General features: G+C 38.3%; 1 protein-coding gene across 1 annotated transcript in view; it reads right to left on the bottom strand.

Annotated features, from left to right (window-relative positions):
- NBAS (NBAS subunit of NRZ tethering complex) overlaps positions 1-22,976 on the bottom strand; it is a 169,261-nt gene extending 146,285 nt beyond the window's left edge. Inside the window, exons 1-11 of the mRNA XM_069850479.1 lie at positions 22,824-22,976; positions 17,847-17,901; positions 17,179-17,215; positions 15,384-15,461; positions 14,253-14,300; positions 13,166-13,209; positions 12,644-12,777; positions 11,784-11,917; positions 11,573-11,671; positions 3,641-3,779; positions 2,405-2,470 (exon numbers count right to left, since the gene is read on the bottom strand). Of these exons, the coding sequence (XP_069706580.1) occupies positions 2,405-2,470; positions 3,641-3,779; positions 11,573-11,671; positions 11,784-11,917; positions 12,644-12,777; positions 13,166-13,209; positions 14,253-14,300; positions 15,384-15,461; positions 17,179-17,215; positions 17,847-17,901; positions 22,824-22,976 (987 nt within the window). The remainder of the gene's footprint in view (positions 1-2,404; positions 2,471-3,640; positions 3,780-11,572; positions 11,672-11,783; positions 11,918-12,643; positions 12,778-13,165; positions 13,210-14,252; positions 14,301-15,383; positions 15,462-17,178; positions 17,216-17,846; positions 17,902-22,823) is intronic.
- Between the last annotated feature and the right edge of the window lie 2,893 nt (positions 22,977-25,869).

The raw sequence follows: 25,869 nt of genomic DNA, 5'->3' as shown, positions 1-25,869 counted from the left end.
ACACAAATTCTATGTTTTCAGAAAGATCATTAGGTTCTCAGAGAGACTAGTCTTCACTGAAAGAAAGCAGGACATAGATTTTCAAAAATTCTATTGTTTATAAAATCACATTTGTTGGTGCAGTTTGCTTTTTAAAATGTCCTAATAAAGATCTACCCTACAGCAATGTTAGAACTGTCCAAATCTGCAGCTAATAAATTTTTAAGGCAGTGCTTCCCCTCTTGGAAAATACCCCAACACAAAGGAAGTTCTGAAAAGTTGCTAGATGTCCATATAAATAAGATTTAATGGTGTTTCTATAGCACATTAGTGCTAGGTATCATCTGAATATAACAATATTCTTCTAGAGTCGGTTGCTTGGTTGGTTTGGGGGCCTTTATGATTTTTATTTCTTAGGCTGTTTTAAGTTCATTCTTAGGGTTTTTTTTCAACCAATTATGATTTTTTTAATATAAATAATTCTTACGTGTTCTTCAACTATATTCTTAAGCAATTTCTGTTATAGTTTGCCAAGTAATTCTACATGCGTATTAATAGCAATTCTCTCTTTACAAATCAAGTTGTATGCACAGAGGACAAAGAACAAAAGACTGTTAAAGTTAAAAGACTGTTAAACTATATAGCTAAAATATATAAGCCATCCAGATAAATGGCCAGTGGTATACGTCATGGACCTTAACAAGGGTTAAATATTTCCTCAGCGGTCAGTGATAATTCCATTGCTGTTAAATTTAGATGTTGGGTGGCCATTAACACATACAAATTTACCACCCAAGCATTGTTATCTAGAGATTAGTCAGTCCATTGGCAAAGCAGGCAATGCTGCCTCAGTAAACAGTTTGTCAATTTAAGGGAACTGCAGAAGAAGATACTGAAAGACTCAGCACATTGTCACTTCATATTTTATAAGTATCATTTAAGGCAGCAACACTAAGAATCAAATTCCAGTATAGCTAGCTCAAATATACAAGTCCTCTAGCTGCTGTGCCTGTTATAGCTTAACACTGTTCATGATTCCCCACTAAGAATATAAACTATACCTCCCATATTTAGAATCATAGAATAACCAGGTTGGAAGAGACCCACTGGTTCATCGAGTCCAACCATTTAAATGATAATCTCTGAAAGCTGATTAAAACATTCAAGGATGAGTAAGAGTCTCTGCTTTCCTTCATAAATTTAGGCTTAGCAACTGCAATGAAGTTAAAGTTTAGTACAGCTAAGGCTCAGTACCAGCCTTCCAGTAAAAAGCCTTCTCCTTCATATTTTCAGTGAAATAAAAACTCCATTACACCCTTGAGAGAGATTCCAAAGGTTTGGTTTCCCCTTCCAATCAAGCATGCAATTTCTTAACCAGTCACCTAAAGATCCTCAAAATCTATTAAAGTAATTTTCAAAGTCTTCAAAGACTTCAAACCAGCCATTTTTCCTCTCAGGGGGGCACAATAAGGGTGGTAAGACAGATTCTTTGCTGTTCTTTCCTTGTAAGGCAAAAGACGGGAAAACAGATATTTATGAGGAGAGAAAGAAGATTAGAAAAAGGAATCAAACAAAGGCTACACACAACTAGTAGACCAGGAGAAGGTGGTGCAGTACTACATGGGTAGCTCCTACAGCATGTAGAAGAAAACCATGAGCACTTTTTGCAAAGCCTTAGAAACAAGAGAAAGCACACACCTACATCTCAGCACGACACTCAGATTTAACACTCCCTAACTCAGAGGAAAGGAGAATACAGACTCGTACCCAGGCTTTGTTAAAAACAAGGTGGTTTTGCTCAGCAGTTTCATTGGGTTTGCATGTGTTCTAGTACTACAAATTTGACTCATAATATACCTTTGAAGCTACTTAGCAAAACGTTCCCATAGAATCTCAGAACAGACTGTAAAATCTGAGTATTTGAATCTACTCATTTTTTCTTCCCTACATTGTATGAAAATGTTGGGCTGCAAGGTGAGGGACTTTTTGCTTGCTTTCTACAGAGAGTGGGGTAGTGCAGAAGGCTGGGCATTGTAGCTCCTCATTTCTCCCTGCCGTATATTCTTGAGAAACACTGCCACAATCTACTCTTCTTGTAGAATATATAACACATCCAACAGGCTATGATTATTGCATTCACTAATAAACAATTAGGTGGCTTTTTGCACCTTCCTTTTTGAATAACATTTTACATATCCAGACCTGATTCAAGCTTCAGCAGTTGAATTAACTGGATTTTTTAAAAAACTAAGTAAGTTGCAAGCTACTCCTTTCAATGTTAAAAGCTTATTATATTTGATAAGTTTTATAGAAATGTTAATTTTTAAATTGCATAAATAAGAACTACTTTCAATCAGTCTCTTAGGCAGTCATTAATGCATAATTACATTAGTAAAATTTCTGAGTTAGATCTAGACCTTAATACCTGTTCTGTTCCCCGCCTGCTGTAAAATCTTAAATTCATAATCCTCAATAATCCTCTTCGCTGTGCCTGTAAGAACAGAAACACATCACACAATGGAAGACAATCTTATATGTTGTTTTATATACTAAAAACTAATTCATATTTAAAGGTTGAAACAACTCTGCAGGATTCTTTGAACATCCATAAGACTGTCTATTTTAAAATGATGTGAGAATAATAAAAAGTAGATTGTATAACTGCCCATTTCACTAGGTACGCATCATGCCACAGAAAAGCACTACCCATATGGAATGAAATTAACAGCTCACTTTTAATACTAACCAATACCTATGTAAGAGTAATTACTGGAATTTATCCTAGGATACTGTAAATTGATTTCAGTATATCCACACAGCAGTTGGCACCAAATCATGCATTTAATTCTACTAGAAGTAAAAGAAATCAAGAGTCAGACTTAAACTGAAACATTTATTTCAGGTGAACATTATGAAGACAAAAATAGACAGAAATAACTGGAATTTTTCCAACAGTGATAAAACCATGTCCCAGCACACACCTAAGGAGTTTGTATACTTCTAAACTACATTGGGTTTTTTGCCTTTTTTTTTTAATCATGAGCAGTAATCATGAAGTTAAAAGTACAAATAGTACTACAGGAAAAGCAGAAATACACAGATCATAGAATCATAGAATTACCAGGTTGGAAGAGACTCACCGGATCATCGAGTCCAACTGTTCCTATCAAACACAAAACCATGCCCCTTAGCACCTCATCCACCCGTCCCTTAAACACCTCCAGGGAAGGTGACTCAACCACCACCCTGGGCAGCCTGTTCAGGGCCCAATGACCCTTTCTGTGAAAATTTTTTTCCTAATGCCCAGCCTAAACCACCCCTGGCGGAGCTTGAGGCCATTTCCTCTCATCCTGTCCACTGCCACTTGGGAGAAGAGGCCAGCACCCTCCTCTCTACAACCTCCTTTCAGGTAGTTATGAAGAGCAACAAGGTCTCCCCTCAGCCTCCTCTTCTCCAGGCTAAACAACCCCAGCTCTCTCAGCCGTTCCTCATAAGATGCTGGGCAGGAAAAGACAACATATTGTAAATTCACATTATAGCATATAAAATAGCTAAACACCAAATTAGATTTTTCTTTCAATAAGACGTTTGTATAGAACTTCCAGTTAGATAATCCTGCCAGTGACAATATTCATCAAATAAAATGAGGAAACATACTTACTGTTCTAATGTCATCTTCATAACTGGTGACCTGTTTGTAATGGGGAGAGCCTGACAGAACTCTCCAGGCAGATATCCCACAACCAGCTGCTTTAGATACTCCATCTTCATCTGTTTCACAGCCTCCTACAAGTAGAAGTCTGTAAAATATATAAAGGCATATTATGATTTCATGTACTGCCACATAAATGTTTAATTGACAAGTCAGAACTATAGCAGTTAGCTTACAGCAACAAAAAGACTATGTATATTAAGATACCCAACAGCCCTAATATGCTTTAAACTTCAGGGTGTTTATTCACAGGCAAAAAGACTTAAACATTATGTGTGTAACACATGTTATTTGTGGCATTTATTCCTATCCATTCTCATCTCTAACTTCACAAATAAGGCATAATTCTGAACATTTAAAAGAAAACTGCAATCTGAGTTTCTCTCCTACCCCCAAAGAATGATACCAATTACAGCTTAAGCTTAAATTTGTTGGGAAGCATCATTTTGGTTAAAAACCTCAATCCATCAGAAAGTAAAGTATATGCAAAAAAGGCACAGACTGGAAAAGGCAGAAGTTCAGCCATGAGAACACTCCTTTATCAAATTTCCGAAGTCTACATTACTCTTGAAATGCTGTACCACCTAGTGGCTGACACTCATATAGCTCTCCGACTCATACAGCTATATCCAACTGCATTCAAACAATTTCCTGCAGAAGTCAACTAAAACAAAATAAAGGGGGGAGGGCAGGCAGAGAAGAGGAAAAAAAAAAAAAGGACTTTTCCATGCACATTGCATCCTCTTTAAGAGGTCAGTCAACTTACTTAACGTTCCCAGGTCTCATGCTGTTCACAAACGTGCAGTAAGATGACTTCTACCACAGGTGCCCACAGTCTGTTACGGTTCTTAAACATTTTAGGCAACTCTTTACACCACAAAACAAGTAAGTCAGCAAAATAGAAATCGTTCACTGTTTGCCACAAAAACAGCAATAAAAGACTCTTAATCTACTATCAGAATTAACAGGAAAGTGGGTAATCTCACATTGTTCTTACGATCAGAAAGTAAAGCGCAACACAGCTAAGAGTAATTATTTTTCCCTTGAGGAGGTGTCATTTAACTTTAGAATATGCAAAGTTTCTGACTGAGCATCCATGATGCAGTGGTTTACTAAGAAACCATGTTATCATTTAAGGAACAAAGAGATTCCCATCAGAGCCAAGAAAATTCATCATAAGTAGCACAGACCATATTTCAGACTCCTTAATAGAAGATGTGTGAACTGTGTGTGGCAGCAAGCATACTTCTTGAGTAACTACAATGCACTTTTACTTGCAATAACATAGGAAAAAATCAAGACATAAAATTCACCTATCACAGCGTTCCTGTAGATAATTAGCAAAGCTACTGGGTTATGAAGATCACAAGTGGAGTCTCCCGGGAATGTGTATTGGGATCACTGCTGTTTAATATCTTCATCAACAATATAGACAGTGAGATCAAGTGCACCCTCAGCTACTTTGCAAATGTCACCAGGCTGAGTGGTGCAGCTGTCACACCCAGAGGATAGGATGTCATCCAGAAGGACCTGGACAAGCTGGAGAAGTGGGCCTGTGTGAACATCATGAGGCCAAGTAAAAGGTCCTACACCTGGGTCAGGGCAATCCGCGGTTTCAATACAGGCCGGGGGATGATGTGATTTGAGACCAGTCCTGCAGAGTAGGACTTGGAGGTGCTTGTTGATGAGAAGCTCAACATGAGCCAGCAATGTGCACTCACAGCCCAGAAAGCCAACCATATCCTGGGCTCCATCAAAAGAAGCATGGCCAGCAGATGAAGGGAGGCGATTCTGCCCCTCTATTCCTCTCTCGTGAGACCTTATCTGAAGTACTGTGTCCTGGAATCCTCAACAAAAGAAGGATACAGAACTCTTGGAATGGGCCCAGAGGAGGGCTACAAGGATGATCAGAGGGCTGGAGCACCTCCCACATGAGGACAGGCTGAAAGAGTTGGGGCTGTTCGGCCTCAAGAAGAGAACGCTTCAGGGAGATCTTAGAACAACATTCCAGTACCTGAAGAGGGCTAGAAAAAAGCTGGGGAGGGACTTTTCACAACAGCATGGAGCGACAGGACGAGGGGGAATGGCTATAGACTGGAAGGGGGGAGATTTAGATTAGACATTAGGAAGAAATTCTTCACTATGAGGGTGATGAAGCACCAACCTAGGTTGCCCAGGGAAGCTGTGACTGCCCCATCCCTGGAGATGTTCAAGGCCAGACTGGATGGGGCCTTGGGCAGCCTGGTCTGGTGGGAGGTGCCCCGGCCCCTGGCAGGGGGTTGGAACGGGATGACCTCTAAGGTCCCTTCCAACCCAAATGTTTCTATGAATCTATCAATTGGCAAAACCCAGTATTAGACAGTGAGAGACCACCAACACAGACATAGCAGCAAGGGAGCATAGTATTTGTGCATTATGTAGATCACAGAATACACTTCACCATGAATGCTACTAGTTAAACAGAGAATATATGACTGGTGCTCAAAGAGCACAGCAATCCCGGTGTTAAAATACCAAAGAACTACTACAGCGCACACCTCTTTTTCCTAACAAGCTAGTAATGTAATACTGCGTTAAGCCTTTTAAGCAAAAGAAAAACTTCACAAATGAAATAAAGTTGCTTTGCATTTTAACTGTTTCCAATCAACACTGTTTGGTTTTGATATTGGTAATTCATTCTGGTCAGCTGGCTGGATAATCCTCAAGTAAATCTTTGGACAAGAACTCAGAGGAACATAACAAGACATCCCTTCAGTGCAAAATACTTGTAAGAGTACTTTGTTCTGCAAGTCATACTAAGATTGAGCCCCATCTGAACATGTCTCTGTTACTAGGACTTTAAAGACTGCACAGGATGGTTTCAAGTAACAATAATGGGAAAGCAAATATTGAAAACCAGACTATTTAAGCAATTACATACTCAAGCAACTGAAGAAATCGGAAGCAACAAGGATAACACAGCAAGTTTAATTTCATTCAAATTTGGGACATCAAAAAGAAGCTACTCCAACAGCTTGTTACATTTTCATGAAGAAAGTTGTTTTAACAAAGTAAGGCTTGAAGAGATGAACATCAATCCCTAAGGAGCATGAAAAACAAGAACATGTGTGGTATATCCATCAATAAACACCATGATTCTTAGAACTATACAAAATGTTTTAATATCAAATTTTCTGCTGATTACTGAGAGAAGAGTGTCCTTGGGAAAAGAAAAACTTCACAGATTAAGTGTCATAGAATTAATAATCCACTTCCTCTCTGGATGCTTCTTATTTTCCCTCTGCCTGATGTTTCCCTTAGCAAGCTTCCTCTGCCTACCATTCTTCTATCAGAGAAGCCTGACACACTGCCACTGACCAAAAAGCATAAGAGCTGCCCCCAAGTCAAACAAAAGCCATCTTTTAGACACAATACGTAGCTCTCCTGAGGGGCTTCAGTAAAAAGGAAGGAAGCAGCAGGATTTCAAATACCTTGCAGTACGTATCTCTACCAACACAAATTGTAAAAAAAAAAAACCAAAAAAAACCCCACCTTTCAGCAAAGACCTAGCATGCCATTCCTTTCCAGTATCAACAGGATTCACGGCAAAATAAATTATCTACCGTGTTGTACCTGATGCAGTTTATGGTAATTTTAGCTAGTCAAGAATAAATATGTTTGGGTACCCAAACATCTAGGCACACAGTACATTATCATGAAATCCCATCTTAAAACTCTGAAAGAAGCTGGCAAGATCAACATTACACAGATCATTACGCATCAAGTGATTAAGTTCCTAACTTTTTAGCACAGAAAGCAAGTGTCTCACAGCATTTCATAAGGAAAGCTGTACAAAAAATGAAATTTAATATCACTAAAAAAGAACTTAATGAAATCACAAGAACACAGCTGGGAATTCCTAATAACCAAAAGACAGGGGGCACAATCCTCTGGAAGATGAATTATCTAGTCTTGTCCATCCATAGGCACCTAAATTCTTCCTTAACCTCCAACTTCCATTGCAACATGCCACTGAATTAACAATTTCAACAACAGCAACTCAAACTCAATTACAATTGACCACAACGTGCCAGAGGTGACTAAGAGACAAATAGTAGCACAAAGACCAAGAGAAGGACTGTCAATAACAGTGACAGCAGTAGCTCTGAAACTGCCTGAACTAGCTCTCAAAACCTCCATCAAGATAAATCTTATCAAAGAAATTTTGGAAAAACTGTCATATACAGTGCAACATACTTATAATTCTGAAGTATCTTTTAGGATAAATGAAACTCACTGACAGCTGGAATGACAACGTCGTATCAGTTTAGACACACACAAAACACACAAACTCAAGACAGAAAGCCTTCTCCCAGGACTGCAAAGAAATTCACCATGGCAGCACGTACTTAAAATTTTAAAAAGCTTTTCAGAAAGCAAAATGCAACAGCAGGGACAGAAACTATTAAGATGAATAACACAACTGGCATCAGAAGAAAATGAAAGGTACTCCTGAGAGCCTCAGCAAAGATCTGGCCTTGTTTAGCAATTATTTTTTCAGGACTAGACAGGAGACGACTCCAAAATAATAAGTTGACAGGTAGACTGGCAACAGCAACAGGAGAGGTTTGTTCTTTGTTTACTGTTTCGTTGGTGTTTTTTAAATTAGTCTTTGTCTGAAGAAGAAAATAACATGACAACAACTTTTTTTGTCCCAGTAATGTGACAAACTACTTTTCCTGGCAAAATACTTGGGTTCTTAAATCACACCATATCAACTGTAGTTATATGCCACGCCGGATGGGTCAAAAAGCCACATTAACTTAATATATTGAGACTTAATAGGAGGACACAGATGTGCAGCTCTTGGACTGAAGGGACATGGCTCCAAGTAACTTCATTAGTTGACCCTGATATGAAAAAGAATGCATTAGATGATCTGAAGAGATTCCTCCAATCTAAAAAAAAAAAAAAAAAATCTGCCCTTGCAGTACCTCAACTGTACTCTATTTCAAAGACTTATACAAAGTTGGGATGAAGATAATTACTATAATACTAGTCTCAAGAACAACAAGTTCAAATAAGGTATCCAAGAAAAACTTGAGACTCCTACACAATTCTTTGCTCAGCCATTTTGGTACAACAAGCAAATTCCAGCTGAATCTAGTCCAGCTAATCTTCATCTCCTTAGTCACCACAAATTTTAGGCTCCAATATAAAACATTTTCTATAGCAACTGCAAATAAAGACATTCAGCTCCAGATTAAGATACTCGTAACAAGCAAGTGTCAAACTTTCCACTAGAGTCTACAGAGAGCTCACACTGAAGCAGACATTCAAGCTTTGTCAACTGAAATGCACCATAAATTCCATCTAGATGAAGGCTAGATCATGGGAACAACAAAATTAGGCATCTAAATTAAGGTATACGACACTTATTAACAGCAGTTAAACTCATTATTAGACTTATTCCCCAAAGCTGTTGTTTCACGTTTTCCTACAGATTCAGATACATTACCTACTAATATATTCTCTTTGCAATTATCATACACATAGACAAACAAGTTATGTAGAAAAAGTTCCTAAGTGCTATTTTATTGCACTGTAATAGCTAATGAGTAAATATATAGCAATACAGAGCACAGTAAATCAAGGCTTACAAGCAGTGAAGATACATCAGTATAACTTCACCATCTGAAACTAAATAAAATGCAAAAAAAAAAAGCACAAAATGACAAAGTTGAACTTTTGTTAAGTGGCCAAAATTCACATTATTGAACATGAAAACCTGGAAGTCTTCATATATATGAAGAATTTTCTTTAATGCACAATTCAAGAAGACTGCCTCCCCTCAACTCCTTATGGGTTTTTCCAGATAGTAAGACACTTTCAGCAAGAAGCATTGCTAACGAATTTAGAGTTCTTTAACGCCAAATTTGGAAGTCTTCTACCACAGAATATATCCAAAACAGAAAACATTCACCTATATTAAAGGCAAAACATCTTTCTACTTTCCATCCATTTCATGTAATTGTGCATTCTTTCAAGTATCAGTTTTTCAACTTTACTGGCTGCACCCTGCAGGAGATACTACAATCACAGGGGACTCTACCTGACTATTTTTATTTTCATGGAATGAGTTGTAATATTTCCCGGTAAAAACAAGTAACTCCTGAATGTTTATGCCATTCACAGTACACAAACCTATTACTTCAGCACCAGAAATGACCCATCATTTTACATAAGGAAAGGGTATTTCTCTCCCTAGAAAATATGTAACATAGACAAAAAAAAAATTACACCAACCATAAGCTGACATAAAAGATAACTTGAATTATTAATATTCTGAATAAACTGGTTTAGTTCTAAACACAAAACCATTGTCTCCTGCTCTTTTATTTCAGAGTAATATCAAGTTTTAAAAACATTAACCTAAGACCTTATAAGAATATTTGGAAAAACAAAGCTATTGCTTCTCTTGATGGTGGGAGAAAAAAAGGAAAATAAACCTTGACATTTTTGCTTTTTTTCCTCCCTCCCCTCTTTTAAACCTCCGTGGCCAGAAGTTGACATGAGCTTACACAAAGAAATGTCCATGATATTTGGTTGACAATTGCATCAACTGATTTTCTACACATATTCTTGTTAAACTCTTGTAATGGACGAACCCATTAACAGTTCTGGCATCATTTACTCAGAAATGCACCAAAAATGAAAAGTAAGCACATCTATCTATTAGAATTGTCAGAATAATTATTCAACCACACTTTGAATATTAATCAATATTCTTTGCAGCACTCACAGTTACAATTAACCTACTTGCTAATATTAGGAGCAGAAAAGATAACTTTGAAAACAAGAGTCAAGAAAATATTAACCCTGGTCTGATCGAAGGAAAGAAAGAGTAGGTTCTGTTGTGTGGTCAGATAGCACTACAGAAGATCCACAACCCACATCTGCTATCTCAAAACTGAATAAGAGTATACTAAGAGTAAAATGATTATTAATTATGTGGAATTACTAAAATATTAACTAGATAGAAAGAAAATAAATACTCAAAATTAATCTCTTGAAGTAATAAGCTGTAAGAACATTACTCTTCGCTAATAACTATTTTTTCCTGACAGATAGGGAAGCTTACTCAGTGTTAAAGAATGAGAACAAAATTTTAAAGTGTGAGTTTCTTCCAATATGCTACAGCCAAGCCCAATTGCCATTTAAAACACCAGTGATATAACATACGCTGATAAATTCAATCCTATATCTAATAGAAGAAAAATATCTAGAAGTAAGTTTTGTTCCTACAACTGACGAGAAATAGTAAAACAAGCAGCTGAGTTTATCTTCCTATAAAACAAGTAGATATTAAAAAGGTAGACACGTATTTAACATAAGTAATTGACTAATCAAGACCTGTTCCAAGCACATCTGGTTAAAGGGCAGTCAATTAGTCCATCTTTCAAGTCTGGTATCTGTACCCAAAACATTACTAATGAAGAAAACACATGACTAGACAAGCCCAAATACCAAAGCCTGGCAGTAACATAAATAAAAATCCAGACAGAAAAAAAAAAAAACAAATCAAACTTATACACCAGCTGTTAACTCCATCAAATTTAACAACACCTTTTGAAACTATTCCTAACATTTTAAAAAATGCTGCTTGTGCAAGGTACTCAAACAGTCAAGGACGTAACTTGATTTGCATTCCCCATTGGTAAAGGGAGATCACTAACACTTCTTTCATAGATACAATGATATATGACTAGTTATTACTGATTCACTAAATGCCAATATTTAAATAGATTTTTTTTCTACCCCTCTTTATCCAATACACTTAAACGTTTATTTTGCCTTTTTTCTTCATCATGTCCATATTATTGTCAGGTAGTGAACACTTACCTGTGACCAGGGTGATAAATGACAGTAGTTATCCCATGGGCATAATGGTTGCTAAAGCTGAAACTATGACTTTCTTGAAAGCTTTGATTTGTTCCAACGCTAAGTATGGGGAAAAGAATACACACATTATTTCAGATTTATTTTCTTTGAAGAGTGGAAAGAAGTCCTTTGAAGTTCACTGTGCCTCCTCAAAGTCACAACTTATGCTTACCTGACAAGATAACTTCTCAGTTCTCCACGATAATTAATGACAAGCAGTTCAGCTGACCACTGGGCACTTGCTTTGTATTCTAGAAAGATCAATCCAGCAATAGCATAACTCAGATCTCCTGGAAAAGTTGCTGTCTACCCAAAAAAAGTAAGAAAAGAAGAAAGCGTATTTGTTACTGAAAGAACTAAGAAATTACATCTACTACATTGTATTAAAATGGATTAAAAAATAGTTTCATTGTTTGTATTAGTAACACAATACACTCCCCTTTTATCTGCACTTTAAAGAAAGCCTATTTCTACAAAGTCTGCAAAGATAACATACTAAACAATTATGTTCGACCCACCTTCATTAGTTGCCCCACCAAATTAATTTAACACAATATTTGAATATGCAAAAAATAAAATATTTTGTGTATGGCAGACCAGCAGCAAATATCTGTTCTCATACCAAAAAGAAAATCCTCATATTGCTCTATCAGCAATATTTCTTAATTTAAAAGTGACTGTGCATATAAAGTGCAGATTTGTAATCTACTTCTACAAATCATAATTATTTGCAGACATACTAATTGATTCTATACTTTCACACTCTGATGTGCCTGCAGATCTACCACAATTCTAAGAAAAAAAAAGAAAGATGAAGATTTGACTAGATTCTACAGCACTAAAGCTGCAAATATTACACATGGCTTAAGTTAAACTATAATATACCCATGATAGGATAAACAATTCATTGCATATCTGTGCATGGTACTCATACTGTACACCTTTATGCCAAAGTCAGGATAATAGTGGAAATACCCTTTATCCTTACAGAAGTTTCTACTATATTCATATTTAATCTACAAGAGCACTTACTGGTGAAATGACCAAAAGCTCACTACCCATTAGGTCAAACACTCTCACTGTTCCATTGCTTTCAGCATAAGCCAATAATGTGCAATCATGACTCCATGCCACTCGCCTCCACTGAGGGTTAGGATCCTTTGGCACTGTGAAAAGGAAAAAAGTTATTAACAATTGAAATATAAATACAATCCCTTAAACAGAACAACTGCATCAAAACTGCAGAGTGCCTACCATCATTATAAGTTTATCTCAGAGGAGAGAAAACCTACCCACACCACCTGCTATGTCTCCCAAATCCATTAATATACCTATTATTTCATTTCAGACTCAGGTTTTATATGTTAATCATCATAAAAAGAAGAGGGGAAGGGATGTTAAAGGAGCTGATCACAAAGCAAAATTACGAGGAGATTCTTCCTAATGCTTTTAAGAAGTTAGATTATCTTTAAACTGGCACCACCATTTAGCAATGCATGAATAATAAACTCAGATGACAATAAGTAATGACGTAGAGGTTATCATATTGCACACCTTGACACTTTCCAACTATGGATCCAAAGTCATCTTTTGCAGACCTGCAGAAAAAGATTTAAATGAGAGGAAAAAAAAAACCTATTCAATTTCTGCAGAATAAACAGAGCACTATAAAAATACTCTAGATGCACAACTGAAAGGCCTGCAGGTACTTATCTACTTGTTCAAAAATGCAGATAATAGCCTTCACCCTTCAGCAGCTACAGCAACTAACAATAGTATTTTAGAAACCCTCCTCCCAACGCATAAATATTAATATCCCTCAGCTAATAGTAATGCTGTTCAAAACAGGATAGCAACATTTCAGAACTTTACCATTTAACTTCAGAAAAAAAAAACTAGTCAATATTATCTAGGTTAGAATTTCAGAGACAACGAGAGAATATAGTTGCATAAACACAGCTGAAATATAAGATTTATCTTATAGTCTATAAGCTGACATTTATGGTGTTCACATCACTCTGATTGAACAATTTTCATACACTTGCTTCTTTTACATATAAATAGAAGGTCTGACCTTCCAGTAAATGGATTTCTGCAAAGCAAGTAAACACACTCAATCAAGATCTGTTCTACAGCTAAATGTGTTCTTGAACTGGCAAAGAAGAGCTTGTTGTTAGAGCACGAGAAAAAAAGGAAAGGATCAGCCTTTACAGCAATCCACATTACTTGTAAAATAAGTTGAAGTACTATACACGACAGCTGCTCTGCAGAGAAGCAGAATACTAGCTCCTTGCCCACATACTAGGAAAAGAATTCCTAACAGGGGACAGAAAGGCAAAGGTAAGAAAGATCACGATTTGAGTGTAATACTTCAAAGCATCTCGACTGTTTTTCTTTCATATCTTGAAAAGAGAGAGCCAGACAAAGATACTTACATAAATGTATCCATAGCATTTAGAATTTCGGGGTGGAGAGGTGTGAGGAGGGGTAGGTTGTTTGGTTTTGGATTTGTTTTGGGTTTTTTAAATGGGGAGTGGACAAGAACCAAGAAGAAACAGAAGGCTTCTGCTTTCTAAGTGGTAATATATTTTATGACTATCCCATAGGTTAATTTCACAAACAACACACAATACACAGTTACCTGATTTCTACACATTGGTCTTGAACAACTGCCAACAATTTACCATTGCTGAAAGAGAAAAAAACAGTGTGAAAATTCATTTTAAGCCCAGTCCTTACACAACACACATCAGAGCTCTAGGTGCTGTTCTGCAAGGTTAGATACAATCTTCCTCTTTCATAAATCAAAACAAATTGGGAAATATAAATTTTTACACACACACACACAAAAAAAACCACCACAGTGCTGTAATAGGACTTCCTTCGTGTCACTGAAATTTAGCAGTCGCTTTTTTCTAGTAGCACTAAGAAAACAGAAAAAAAAAAACTAAAATCTTGCTGCAGAGGTCACAATCAGATGTTGCTTATGGATACTTTTATAACAGCAACATCAAAAACTATGTATTGTTTTACCTGGAATAAACAACTCTCACACTTGAGTAAGTTACACTGTCTCCTCAAGAGTAGATCTCCTGTCTGTACCTAATATACAACACTGCATGCTGCACATCAAAACAGATTATCCCTTCCCTCAAAGAACCACCATCTCTCTTAACAGTACAGAGCTCTTGCTGAACCACTGACCATATTCAGCCACAATACAACATAACTAAAACATTCCATACTACCTTCATCGAACCATTTTTCAATGGTTATTACTTTTAAAAGCAAGTTAATTCACTGATGCTGCTAAAATTCCTGTCGAACAGCTGGTTCTAGCCTTGAAACTCCCACTTCTCCTCTAAACATACAATAGCAGACAAGTCTTGATGGTATGGGTCATTTTCTACAGATTTTACAATAAGCAATTTATATTACATATCCTGCCAAGTTATAGGTCTTTAATTGATCAAAATCAGGACTTGAGTTTGAGAACAAGAGCACTGTAAACCACTTTGCCTCAAAAGCTAGAACATTCAGACCTGAGCAAGAGATAAAAGGAAGCAGTGCAGAAGCCCCTAAGTAGCAGACTGACGTTACTTCCCCAAGGCTACCTGTGAAACCCTCCAGTATTTCTCTTGACCAAAAAGAATAACGTGATTTTGCCACAGTTTTAACTCAGCATCATTACCACAGGGAGTGGTTGGAGGAGGGAAGGAGGTATTAATACATTCACTACTGCCAGGAAAAGAAAAGCATGTAAGCTGGTTACCTTGCAAGTACTAGGTGCCAGTTGATCTGCTTACTAACTAGACGAACCAATCCAGTGGGCAGAGAAAACTTTGCAGGGCTAAAATAACAAAAAAAACATTAGGTGTATCCTAAAAAACATTAGGCAGTACCCGAGACACACAAGTTAAAGGACTTAGCTTTAAGGCAACTATAATCAATCACCGGAGAGGTTTTAGCAACTAAACATGAATCAACACTGCACCCTGGCAACAATGAAGGCCAACAACATCCTTGTTTGTATTAACAAAATTAGACATTAAGGGAACTCATCACTCTTTATACACTGGTCAGCAACTCGTTTTGGGCCCACTACTTCAAAGAAGAACACCAATAAACTAGAGGACCACCAAAACAGTCAGGAGATTGGAGCACTTGCCCTAGAAGAAGCTGAAGGAGCTGGTGACTGTTTAGTTGGAAGAAAGGAAGGTTTCAGAGGGATCACACAGCAGCTCCCTGAGACCTAGGAGTTTACCTAGAAGGCCCTGAGGTGCACGGCAGGAGCATAAGAAATCATGATCAGTCCTTTGGTGGACTTGGCAGTGCTAGGCTAACGGTTGGACTTCCATGATCTTACAGGCCCTTTCGAAACTAAATGATTCTATGATTCTAAAACAGAAGAGATTCCAAGTCAACATAAGGAATAGATTTCTTCGACACGAAGACAGTCAACCACTGGAAAAGGCTGCCCAGGTAGTCTTAAGTATCTCCATCCTTAGGGCTTTTCAAGACCTTATTTGGACAGGGTCCTAAGAAACACAGTCTGAATTCAATGTTCTCCCTCCTTTTTAGAGGACTTTAAACTACAGGCCTCCCTGAGCTCCCTTCCATACATTTTTATTATATACCTAAACATAGCAACTAGAACCAATTATAAAAGCTAGAAAACAGACTTCAAATTTGACTGCAAGGGGTGAGGGAAGAAAAACTAAGATAATTATGTCTTCAAGTGCATCCTTACAACTAGGCTTATATGACAGCATGGAGCCCATAAACACACACCACCATCCCCAAAAAATAAGGCGGGGACAAAAAGTAAAACAGAATAGCAGCAACAGGGAAAACAACATTGCCTACTGCATTTAAGCATGCTATTGTTTCATGGGAAGCCATGTTAATGCCCTTTTCTATATATCTCAAAAACATATTCCTAAAAAAGAAGAACCAGTATCTTCAAACCTGCCAAGTGCATCAACAGAGTAGTATAACCATAGAACTGAATTTCTCCAGGAATAGTGGACTAACCTCAATATGCTTCTGGGACATTTTAAGTGCCTTTTAAATCAGAAATTAAATTTATAAAAGGCATGAGGGTTGCTCAACAAGGTCTCAAGGCTTTTGTATAACAGTGTGAATTGTTGAGAAAAAAAAAAAATCCAAATGATTGCTCCAAACAAAGCAAATCTTGCCATGACATCATACCTGTCATTGAGATTTTAGATAAAAAAAAAAAAAGCTTTACTTGCAATATGTCAGTTGGGAGTGGAAAGGACAAACACATGTTTTGAGAAAGATAAATGTTCCAACCACAAGTTTACTTAGGCTTCTTATAAAAGCCAGGAGTCGAAGTAGTCAAACTAGCCCTTTTCTAGATAGGCTCCAGCTGCAACTCAAGTGGCTACAACTTAAACTTGTGTTAAGGGAATATTCTAAGCACTGCTTGGACAATATCCTAAACAAGTGTTCAATTTTACTGTCATTAAAAGTAGCTTTGAATCACATCAAAAAGCCATAAAAATTTTACAAAATGAAAAGATTAAGCACTATTTTCAACCTACCTGTACCAGAGGTACCGAAGCAAAAACAATGCAGGACCTACAATGGAAAAAAAACCAGGCAAAAATTACATCTCTAGAGGTTTTAAAACATTCTCCAGCTGACTGCAGAAAGAATCTCAGAAACCCCCACAAAAGAAAAAGGTATTAAGGGGAAAAAAACCCTAACTTTGGCCAATCAATTCTTATATAAAAGTACATGCAAATGGCAGATCAAAAAAAAATCACCACATATCTGGAAATTCTCAAAGAAATGTCTACTAGATGAAAATGCAGTTCAGTTAATGCATAAGCCAATTGCTAGACGGTAATGTAATATAATGAAAACATAAAGCTTACTTATGGAACTGTCTAACCAGTAAACAGCCCAATGCAAAAGCTGGTACAGAAAAAAAAAAACAACTCAATAAAATTTCACAAAACACAACAGAGCTTCTGAATTTTTTAAATGTATGCTTTATTAGTTTGTCCCAAAAAGCTAGCACAGACAAGAAAGCTCAGAAAAATTGCATATAAACACAGCAATATTGATAATCAGAAAACATATTCCTGAAAACACATCCTGCACTGTACTTGCATCACACTTGCCACCCCAAAGTAGAGATCGTAAATTTTACAAGCAGTCCCCATCATATTCAGGAGTCATGAACCTAAGAACAAGTCATATGTACCTGTAATTGCTCTAGTGATGATAAATGATGCACCATGTCTTCTGTTGCCTCTGGGCTGCAATTACAGTAATGGTCAAAAATTAAGTTATACATTTCAACTTGAACACAATAGTCATACATATATTCACTGATTAAATTGCCTGCAAGCCTACAGTTTCTTTATGTATTTTCTATTATTTGCAATTTCATATAGTGAGCAATTAACTGCATAAGCTAAAATATCTTGCTTCATAGCCTGTTTAAAGTGCCAAGATATAATAAACAAAGTGTACTATAGATTGTCTATCGATTCCGCTTTGCCTTGATCTTTGGGTAGTAACAAAATACATTTCTGATTATGTTCTTCTATTAGGTATTATAAACTATTCCTTCTATGCCAAATGAATGCCAGATTGATCTGTAATGCCCAGAAGAAGTCAAAGCAATTGGTGTTCAACATATTATGCTAATATATAACTGCTAAGCTACATAAAGACAACTCATGAAAGTTTCAGAAATATTAAGAAAAACAAAGAACTTGTTTTGTCAATTGGTAGTAAGTAATACAGTCATTCAGGTCTCTACTCCATACCGTCTCACATAACCTTTTCAGCAGTCGCACTCTACTTAAGGCAGAGGGGAACAACTACACTCACTACATAATGAAAGCACTCCCCAAACACAGCAAAAAGACGTACAAAAAAACATAGCATGTATATTCTTAGCTGTAAGAGGCTGAATTATTTGTCAATAATAAAACAGGAAGAAAGGACTGAACTGAGAAGACAAGATAACTTACTAATAAGGAAGGCATCACACACAAATCTTGAAAGTAAGCAGTATTGTTTACACTTTTCTAATGAAACTGAGCATTAGCTAAGGTAATGAATCAATTTCCTCTTTCCTTCAGTACAGAATATATAGAGCAGATAATCACTTGTTAACTGAGATATTCAGACCTCGCACTCCAACTCATAAAGCAGAAATATTGAAAGATGCACAAATTTATCAAAATTCCAAAGTACGTCCATGTTAAAAAAAAAAACAAAAAAAAACCCAAAAAAATACTGGACTCCCAAATTCCAAAATTTAAGTTACTGAAGTAAAGGTAGCAGTTCTCTATGCAAAGTTCAGAATCCAGAAACAGTTTTTCAAATAATCAGGCTGCCATCTCACAGCACGTAAGAAGCCAACACAGCAGTACTAATAGATGGCATTCCAATTTCAGGTTGATAAACCAAAAAATAACAAGGCATTACTGTAAAATAAGTGACAGTATAAATTATTTCTTACAGCTATCACAGAACGACAGGGAGAGCTACAATTTCCTATGGAGGTTAAAGGCAGAGCTTTTTAAAAGCTCTTGGATTAAGAAAAGTTCCCAGAAAAAAAAAAATTCCAAAAATCACTTATTTCTCCTTAGACTTTTTTTTTTTTAATATTCTGAGTGTTCGCTCCTGAGCCTAAAGTGCAGAAGTACAGGCTCTTATTCCATGTCTTAAACCCTTCATAAAGCTGATTTATTCATATGCTTTGAAGACATGAATTTTATATTTTATAATATATTCCTAAAACTCAGCATCAACAAAGGCTACCAGATCTGCAATATTTGGGTTTTTTAAATTCATTCTTATTTGGGAAAAATCTTCCAGTTCTCTTTCACTGGAGTATTGCAGAAATAAAACCTCAGTGAATTCCTCAGTTAGACATGACACCCACTTAGGTCTGGATATTTTCGCACACTCAGCAAGCTTACAGGGGCTAAGGGGGTGGGGAAATCTCAAAACATAAGATAGCAACAAAAAAATCCTCACATAATCAAGTGACACATTCATTTCAGAAGACAGACAGTACTTGTCTTCTGGATAAAAGGAAAAGTTCAGTCTGCCTGTATTTACACAAATAAGTCCACGAGTCCTCCCCTGCAACCTCCTTCACTACCAGCTCCTTGCTCACTATTTTCACTGATCAGCTACTCAGTAACTCCTTTTATTCTTGTTATATACTACAGGGTTCACAAACAATGTGACTGCACTGAATACAGAGTGTTTGATTTCCATATCATTCTTCCCTGACACTCTCTGTTCCTTGTGTTTACCCTTCACATAAATATCTGGGTTTGCCCCTCCCAAAAAATTCTTCTTGGGAAATTCAATACAAGTGAATGAGAATACTAACAAAAATTAAAATTAAAGTTCTTTTGGGGATCCAACTTAAGATATCCATGCCAGCTTTATTACTGCCTTAAATTTAACATGACTTTGTTAGTATGCATCTTACAGCTGCCACAACTACAGCTGTAAGCACTCAGCAATCTGTAATTACAAATGAATCAACCCAAATGAGATAACAGAAAATGAAACCAAAGTCAATAGAGGCCTGTGAAAGTTTGTTTTAAGGTCTTGCTTTGTATCCTAATTAACTGTATACATTTAATTTCATTTCCCAGTGCAGCATTTAACTTCCTTTCTCTCTACTTTCCCTCACCTCACTCATTCCAAAGCATTTACTTTAACAGTAACTAAGACACAGAGTGTTTTGCAACTTTTTCTGAAAAGTGTGAATAAACCAGGATTAAGAGAGACAGATGTTCCAAAGGGAAACTCACAGCCACCTAAATAATACCACTGTTAAATCACCTTAAGGCAAAAGCTGAAACATGCTGACAAAATAATTTGTTTGGTTATGAATCACAATATGAAATCAATTTCCCACTAAAACTAAAACTAACATCACAAGTGTCCTTGGCTACTGACAGTCTTCAAGAAAGATATAAATCCAAACAAACTACATCGTATATTATTTTCAAGCCTTCTTATATCTGCCATTCAAAAGGAGATTTGTCTTGAAAATAAAGTCAATGGGCAAGAAATGAGCAAGTATAGAAGTTCTGACTATCAGGGTAGATGAAGACCCTCAGACTATGGTTCCACAACCACTTTAAACAGGCACACCCACGTGGTACCAAGGCAGGCCTTGCACTTTACCAACCTTTGACTGACACATTATTCACCCTGATTGGTGCCTAGATGAATACCAAGCTGACCACTCAGCAAAAGGAAATGAAATAACACAATTGTTTCTCAGATTAAGCAGTTCTTGAATCTACTTACTATACAACTTCAACGGCAGCAGAAGTGAAGAGATTCTTGTCAGAAATGCGCCCCCTAATGCATTCGCAGAATCAGTTTCATGCCACAACACCTAAGTCCTCCAAATAGTTTGTAATCATGTAAGTTGCTTTCATATGTTACTAGAAACAAACACTATTTAGCTGTGTTTTGAGAGATGATAAATAATAACAAGTGCAACTATCTACTCATCTACCTGAACATCCTATCAGGTTAGTAACTGGTAACACTGCAATCACATTTTCCAAACACACATACCTGTTGCTGCAACTGAGGATTTACAGATCAAGAGAGAGAAAATTAAAAAAAAAAAAAATCTCTGATAAAAAAACCCACATTTTTATGAGAATGGCTTTAATAGTTATGGATAGGTACATTCTTCCACTTGTAATATTTTTACATCCTCTCTGCTCAGATGGTCTCATTGAACATAAAACTTGGTTAAAGTTCTTCCATAAACTACTTTTAATTGGAAATGCATTAAGTGCGGTGGACTTGAAAGCTACTACAAGAAAGAAATAAAACAACATTACTTTCACCATCTATGTCCAAATCAGACAGGAGTAGAAACAGAGGCAGCTGTTTGGCATGCTGCAGGCAAAGAGATGAAAAAGCAAAGATGGAAGAGCTTCTCAGCTTTTCCACTGACCCCCGAAGAAGAAATGACAGAAATCAGCAAAACCAGAAGACCAACATTTTCAGATCTTTTAAGCTTTGGCACCTTGCAGACACAAAGTGATATACTTCTCCCTCTCACCCACTCCTGAAAATACAGACGCAGTAAGCTTGACAAAGACCAAGTTTTCACCAGGTCAGCTTCCACTCCTCTCAACACAGTGGTTTCTGCAGATCAGACCTGGACCTCATCACAGCTTCTGTCCTATCAGCTTAGCAGCAATACCTGGCACACATTGTTCACAGGAAATGAACAAGAATGATTTCAAGGTATCACAGGTGGCACAAACAAGGGCGACAAGATGGGAATTTAATGACAGGAGACCATGACAGGGGCTGGATGACCACAATGACATATTCGTAGCTTGCCCCTGCTGCCCTCCCCACTCCTTTGCCCATAGAAATAGAAGGGGAGCCCACTGAGTCTCCCTGGAGGTAACAGCCCATCCTCACAGTCCCATATCCCCACCTGTGCCTACCTGCTGCAGGAAGAACTTATAGCAGCCTTCCAGCACCTGAAGAGGCTACAAGAAAGCTGGGGAGAGAGTTCTTCCAAGAGCATGGAGTGATAGAATGAGAGAAAATGGCTTTAAATTTAAAAGGGGAAGATTCAGATTAGGCATTAGGAAGAAATTCTACACTATGAGGGTGGTGAGGACCTGGCACAGGTTGTCTAGAGAAGTTGTGGCTGCCCCATCCCTGGAGGTGTTCAAGGCCAGGCTGGATGGGGCTTTGAGCAGCCTGGTCCAGTGGAAGGTGTCCTTGCCCATGGCAGGAATTGGAACGGGATGGCCTTGAAGGTCCCTTCCAAGCCAAATCATTTTATGATTCTATGAATCTAGGAATTAGCAAAACACGGTATTAGACAATCGGCGAGAGACCTCCAATACAGACACAGAGCAAGGGAGGACAATACTTGTGCATTACGTAGACCACAGAAGACATTTCACCATGAATACTCCTAGTTAAACAGAGAATATGACTCGTGCTCAGTGAGCACAGCAACATCAAATCCCCCCTCCCTGGAGGTGTCCGGGGCCAGGTTGGATGGGTCTTTGAGCAGCCCGGTCCGGTGGGAGGTGTCCTTGCCCACGGCAGGGGGGTTGGAACTGGATGGGCTTGAAGGTCCCTTCCAACCCAAACCTTTCAGTGATACGTGGCAGGTCCCCTCCCCCGCTCCCCGGCCTCGCACCTGCACCTCCGTCTCCGGCGGCCACTCGATGTTCACCAGCAGGTCATAGAGGATATTCTCCTCACCGTCGCCCTCCTCCTGCCCCGCGGCGGCCCCCGCCGCCCCGTCCTCCCCGGGCAGGGCAGCCCCGCGCTCCCCGGCGGCAGCGGCCATGCCGGCGCGGCCCCGCCCCCCCCCGCCACGGCCTGTAACCCCTTCGGCGCCGCGCCCCGCCCAACCGGAGCCTCTGCGATCATCCAGCCCGAGCCTCAGCCCCGCGCTGCCTGCTGAATCATAGAATCATAGAATAGTTTGGGTTAGAAGGGACCTTAAAGATTGCCCAGCTCCACACACCCTGCCCATGGGCAGGGACAGCCCACTGGATCAGGCTGCCCAAGGCTCCATCCAACCTGGCCTTGAACACCTCCAGGGGTGGGGCAGCCACAGCTTCCCTGGACAACCTGGGCCAGCGCCTCACCACCCTCATTATGAAGAATTTCTTCCTTATGTCTAGTCTAAATCTTCCCCTCTCCAGTTTATACCCATTGCCCCTAGTCCTATCACTACAAGCCTTTGTCAATAGTCCCTCCCCAGCTTTCTTGTAGCCCCTTCAGGTACTGGAAGGTCACTATAAGATCTCAGAGTCTTCTCCAGGCTGAACAACCCAACTCCCTCAGCCTGTCCTCGTATGGGAGGTGCTCCAGCCCTCTGATCATATTTCTTCCCCTCCTCTGGACCTGTTCCAACGGCTCCATATCCTTCTTTTGTTGAGGATTCCAGAACTTGGCACAGTACTCCAGGTGGGATCTCACAAGAGAGGAATAGAGGGACAGAATCACCTCCCTCATCTGCTGGCCATGCTTCTTTTGATGCAGCCCAGTTGGCCACGTCTGCCCACTTTTTGAGCAGTTCCGGGGAAGGAGACTCCACAACTTTTCTGGGCAGACTGTTCCAATACTTCACCACTCTTTCAGGAAATAATTTTTTCCTAATACCCAATCTAATCTCCACCCCCAGCCATTCCCTTTCATCCTATTGCCTATCACTTGGGAGAGCAGACCAGCACCCACCTTGCTACAACCTCATTTCAGCTGGTTGTAGACAGTGATAATGCCTGCAAATAAACTCTCTTAAGGCTCATTTTGGAGTTTTAGAAAGTCAAGCATCCTTTATCAGGCCTGGGCAACATGAAGGACTGATCTTCATCCATCATGTGCAATGAGACAAAAGCCGGTTACAGAATATATTTCCCACATACCTGCATATCAATAAATTTCCCCAGAAATCTTATGCATACGCTATTACTTTACAAGGACTAATTGCAATGTTATTATGAACTTCACAACAGTCAAATCTCCTGCTAATTTGGAGCTTTGGAGCCAACTTGATCTTACATTTTATATAGGAAAAGTCTACAAACAGAGGTGATTGCAGAAGAAGAGACATCTGTTCAGCACAGATCATACTGCACACAAGACGTTATCATCTCCAAAAAATGGACAGTGTCCGGAAAAACGTTGCTTGAAAGAAAACATGCAATTAGAGGGACATTCTGTTTAACTTACAAAAAATTGCAATTGCTTAGGTGAAACTTAACTCTACTTTAGCATAAATAAAAAATATTCCACATTTTGTAACAGTAACTATTTCTTGTATCAATAAGGTCTCCTCTCAGCCTCCTTTTCTCTAGGCTAAAGAACCACAGTTCCCTCAGCTGCTCCTCATAAGACTTGTGTTCCAGACCCTCCATTAGCTTTGTCGCCCTTCTCTGGGCGTGTTCCAGCACCCTGGGTTCCATGCCCACAAGCAGCACTGCGTGTCAATACTGAGGTCTGCCTACAAACATTTTCTCAGAATCACAGTTGAATCTGTAGATTATTCACGTATGTGTGTCTAAAAATGATAAGATTTGTTATTTATCCAAAAGCAAGCAAAATAATGATTTACAGATATAGTGAATAAAAGTGAAAGAAAGGATGTGCATTAATTGAAGACATTCCCAAGGAAATTATTAATGTAAGAGAAGCCATTGTGATGCAAATAGCCTGCTACTAAAGGTATAAAAATACTCGTTATGTTTTCCTGTGCACAACACCTGGTTCCTACAGTGTAAGTTAACAGTCAGCGGGACTCTGCAAGTGTTTTAAAAACAGTCTTGAAATAAACGTCCAGGACAAAACAAGTACGCAAATTGCAACACAGTAGTCAAGAAAAATGCATTGTCAAAGATGCTGTTGTTTATTTGGCCTCTGAACAAGACGTGTTTGTAGCTGAGGAATGCCTTACAGAAGATTAAAGTTGTGTTTCATGATGGAAAACAGCAGGTAATATTTTATGCCGAGCCTTCCACTTAGCAGGCAAATGCACCATTGCTTCAAGATGTAACTGCAGAAGCTGTATTTTTTCACTCATTTGCAATTTAATTATATTTTTATAATAACATCCCAGGGATTCCTGCCTTTAACTCCACGAGAAGTTATTCTGGAAACAGGATATCTGTGAAGAATTTGGGGAAACTTATATAAAAACTGGAGAAAAATGTACTGCATAAATATACATCTGAAAAAAATAAATTGGCACGTTATTTACATGTGAAGGCACTTTCATACATACAAAGCTCAGAATAGTTTCTGCCAAACATGTTTATAATAGAAAACTATGCAAATGCGAATTACACCAACGAAATCAACAGATGGCAGTGCTGGATTCAAATGCAAAGTGGATTCTCATTGAAAACACATACTTCATGTACAGTCCCAGCTGAGCTTTCATTTACGGGGCGGGGGGGAAACACACCGGACTTTCAAAGAAGTGGTAAAATTGTGAGAAGGTAAGCATACCCTAAAACTCCACAAATAGAACAAAAACTATTCTTCCTTTGATTTGCCTTTGGCATGTGTCAGCATTAGGGCCACGTCTGAGGCTGCACAGGCACACACAGGGACAGTAGTTGGATTTAATGATCCTTGGATAAGGATCCTTAGATAAGAAATTGGTTGGATGGTTGCATTCAGAGAGTAGTAGTTAACGGCTTGATGTCTAGATGGAGATCTGTGACAAGTGGTGG

The sequence above is a fragment of the Phaenicophaeus curvirostris genome, chromosome 2, assembly GCF_032191515.1.
Source record: "Phaenicophaeus curvirostris isolate KB17595 chromosome 2, BPBGC_Pcur_1.0, whole genome shotgun sequence".
In the NCBI taxonomy this organism is placed as follows: Eukaryota; Metazoa; Chordata; class Aves; order Cuculiformes; family Cuculidae; genus Phaenicophaeus; species Phaenicophaeus curvirostris.
Note: the sequence above shows the minus strand (reverse complement) of the source record. Positions and strands in the feature narration are given on the sequence as shown.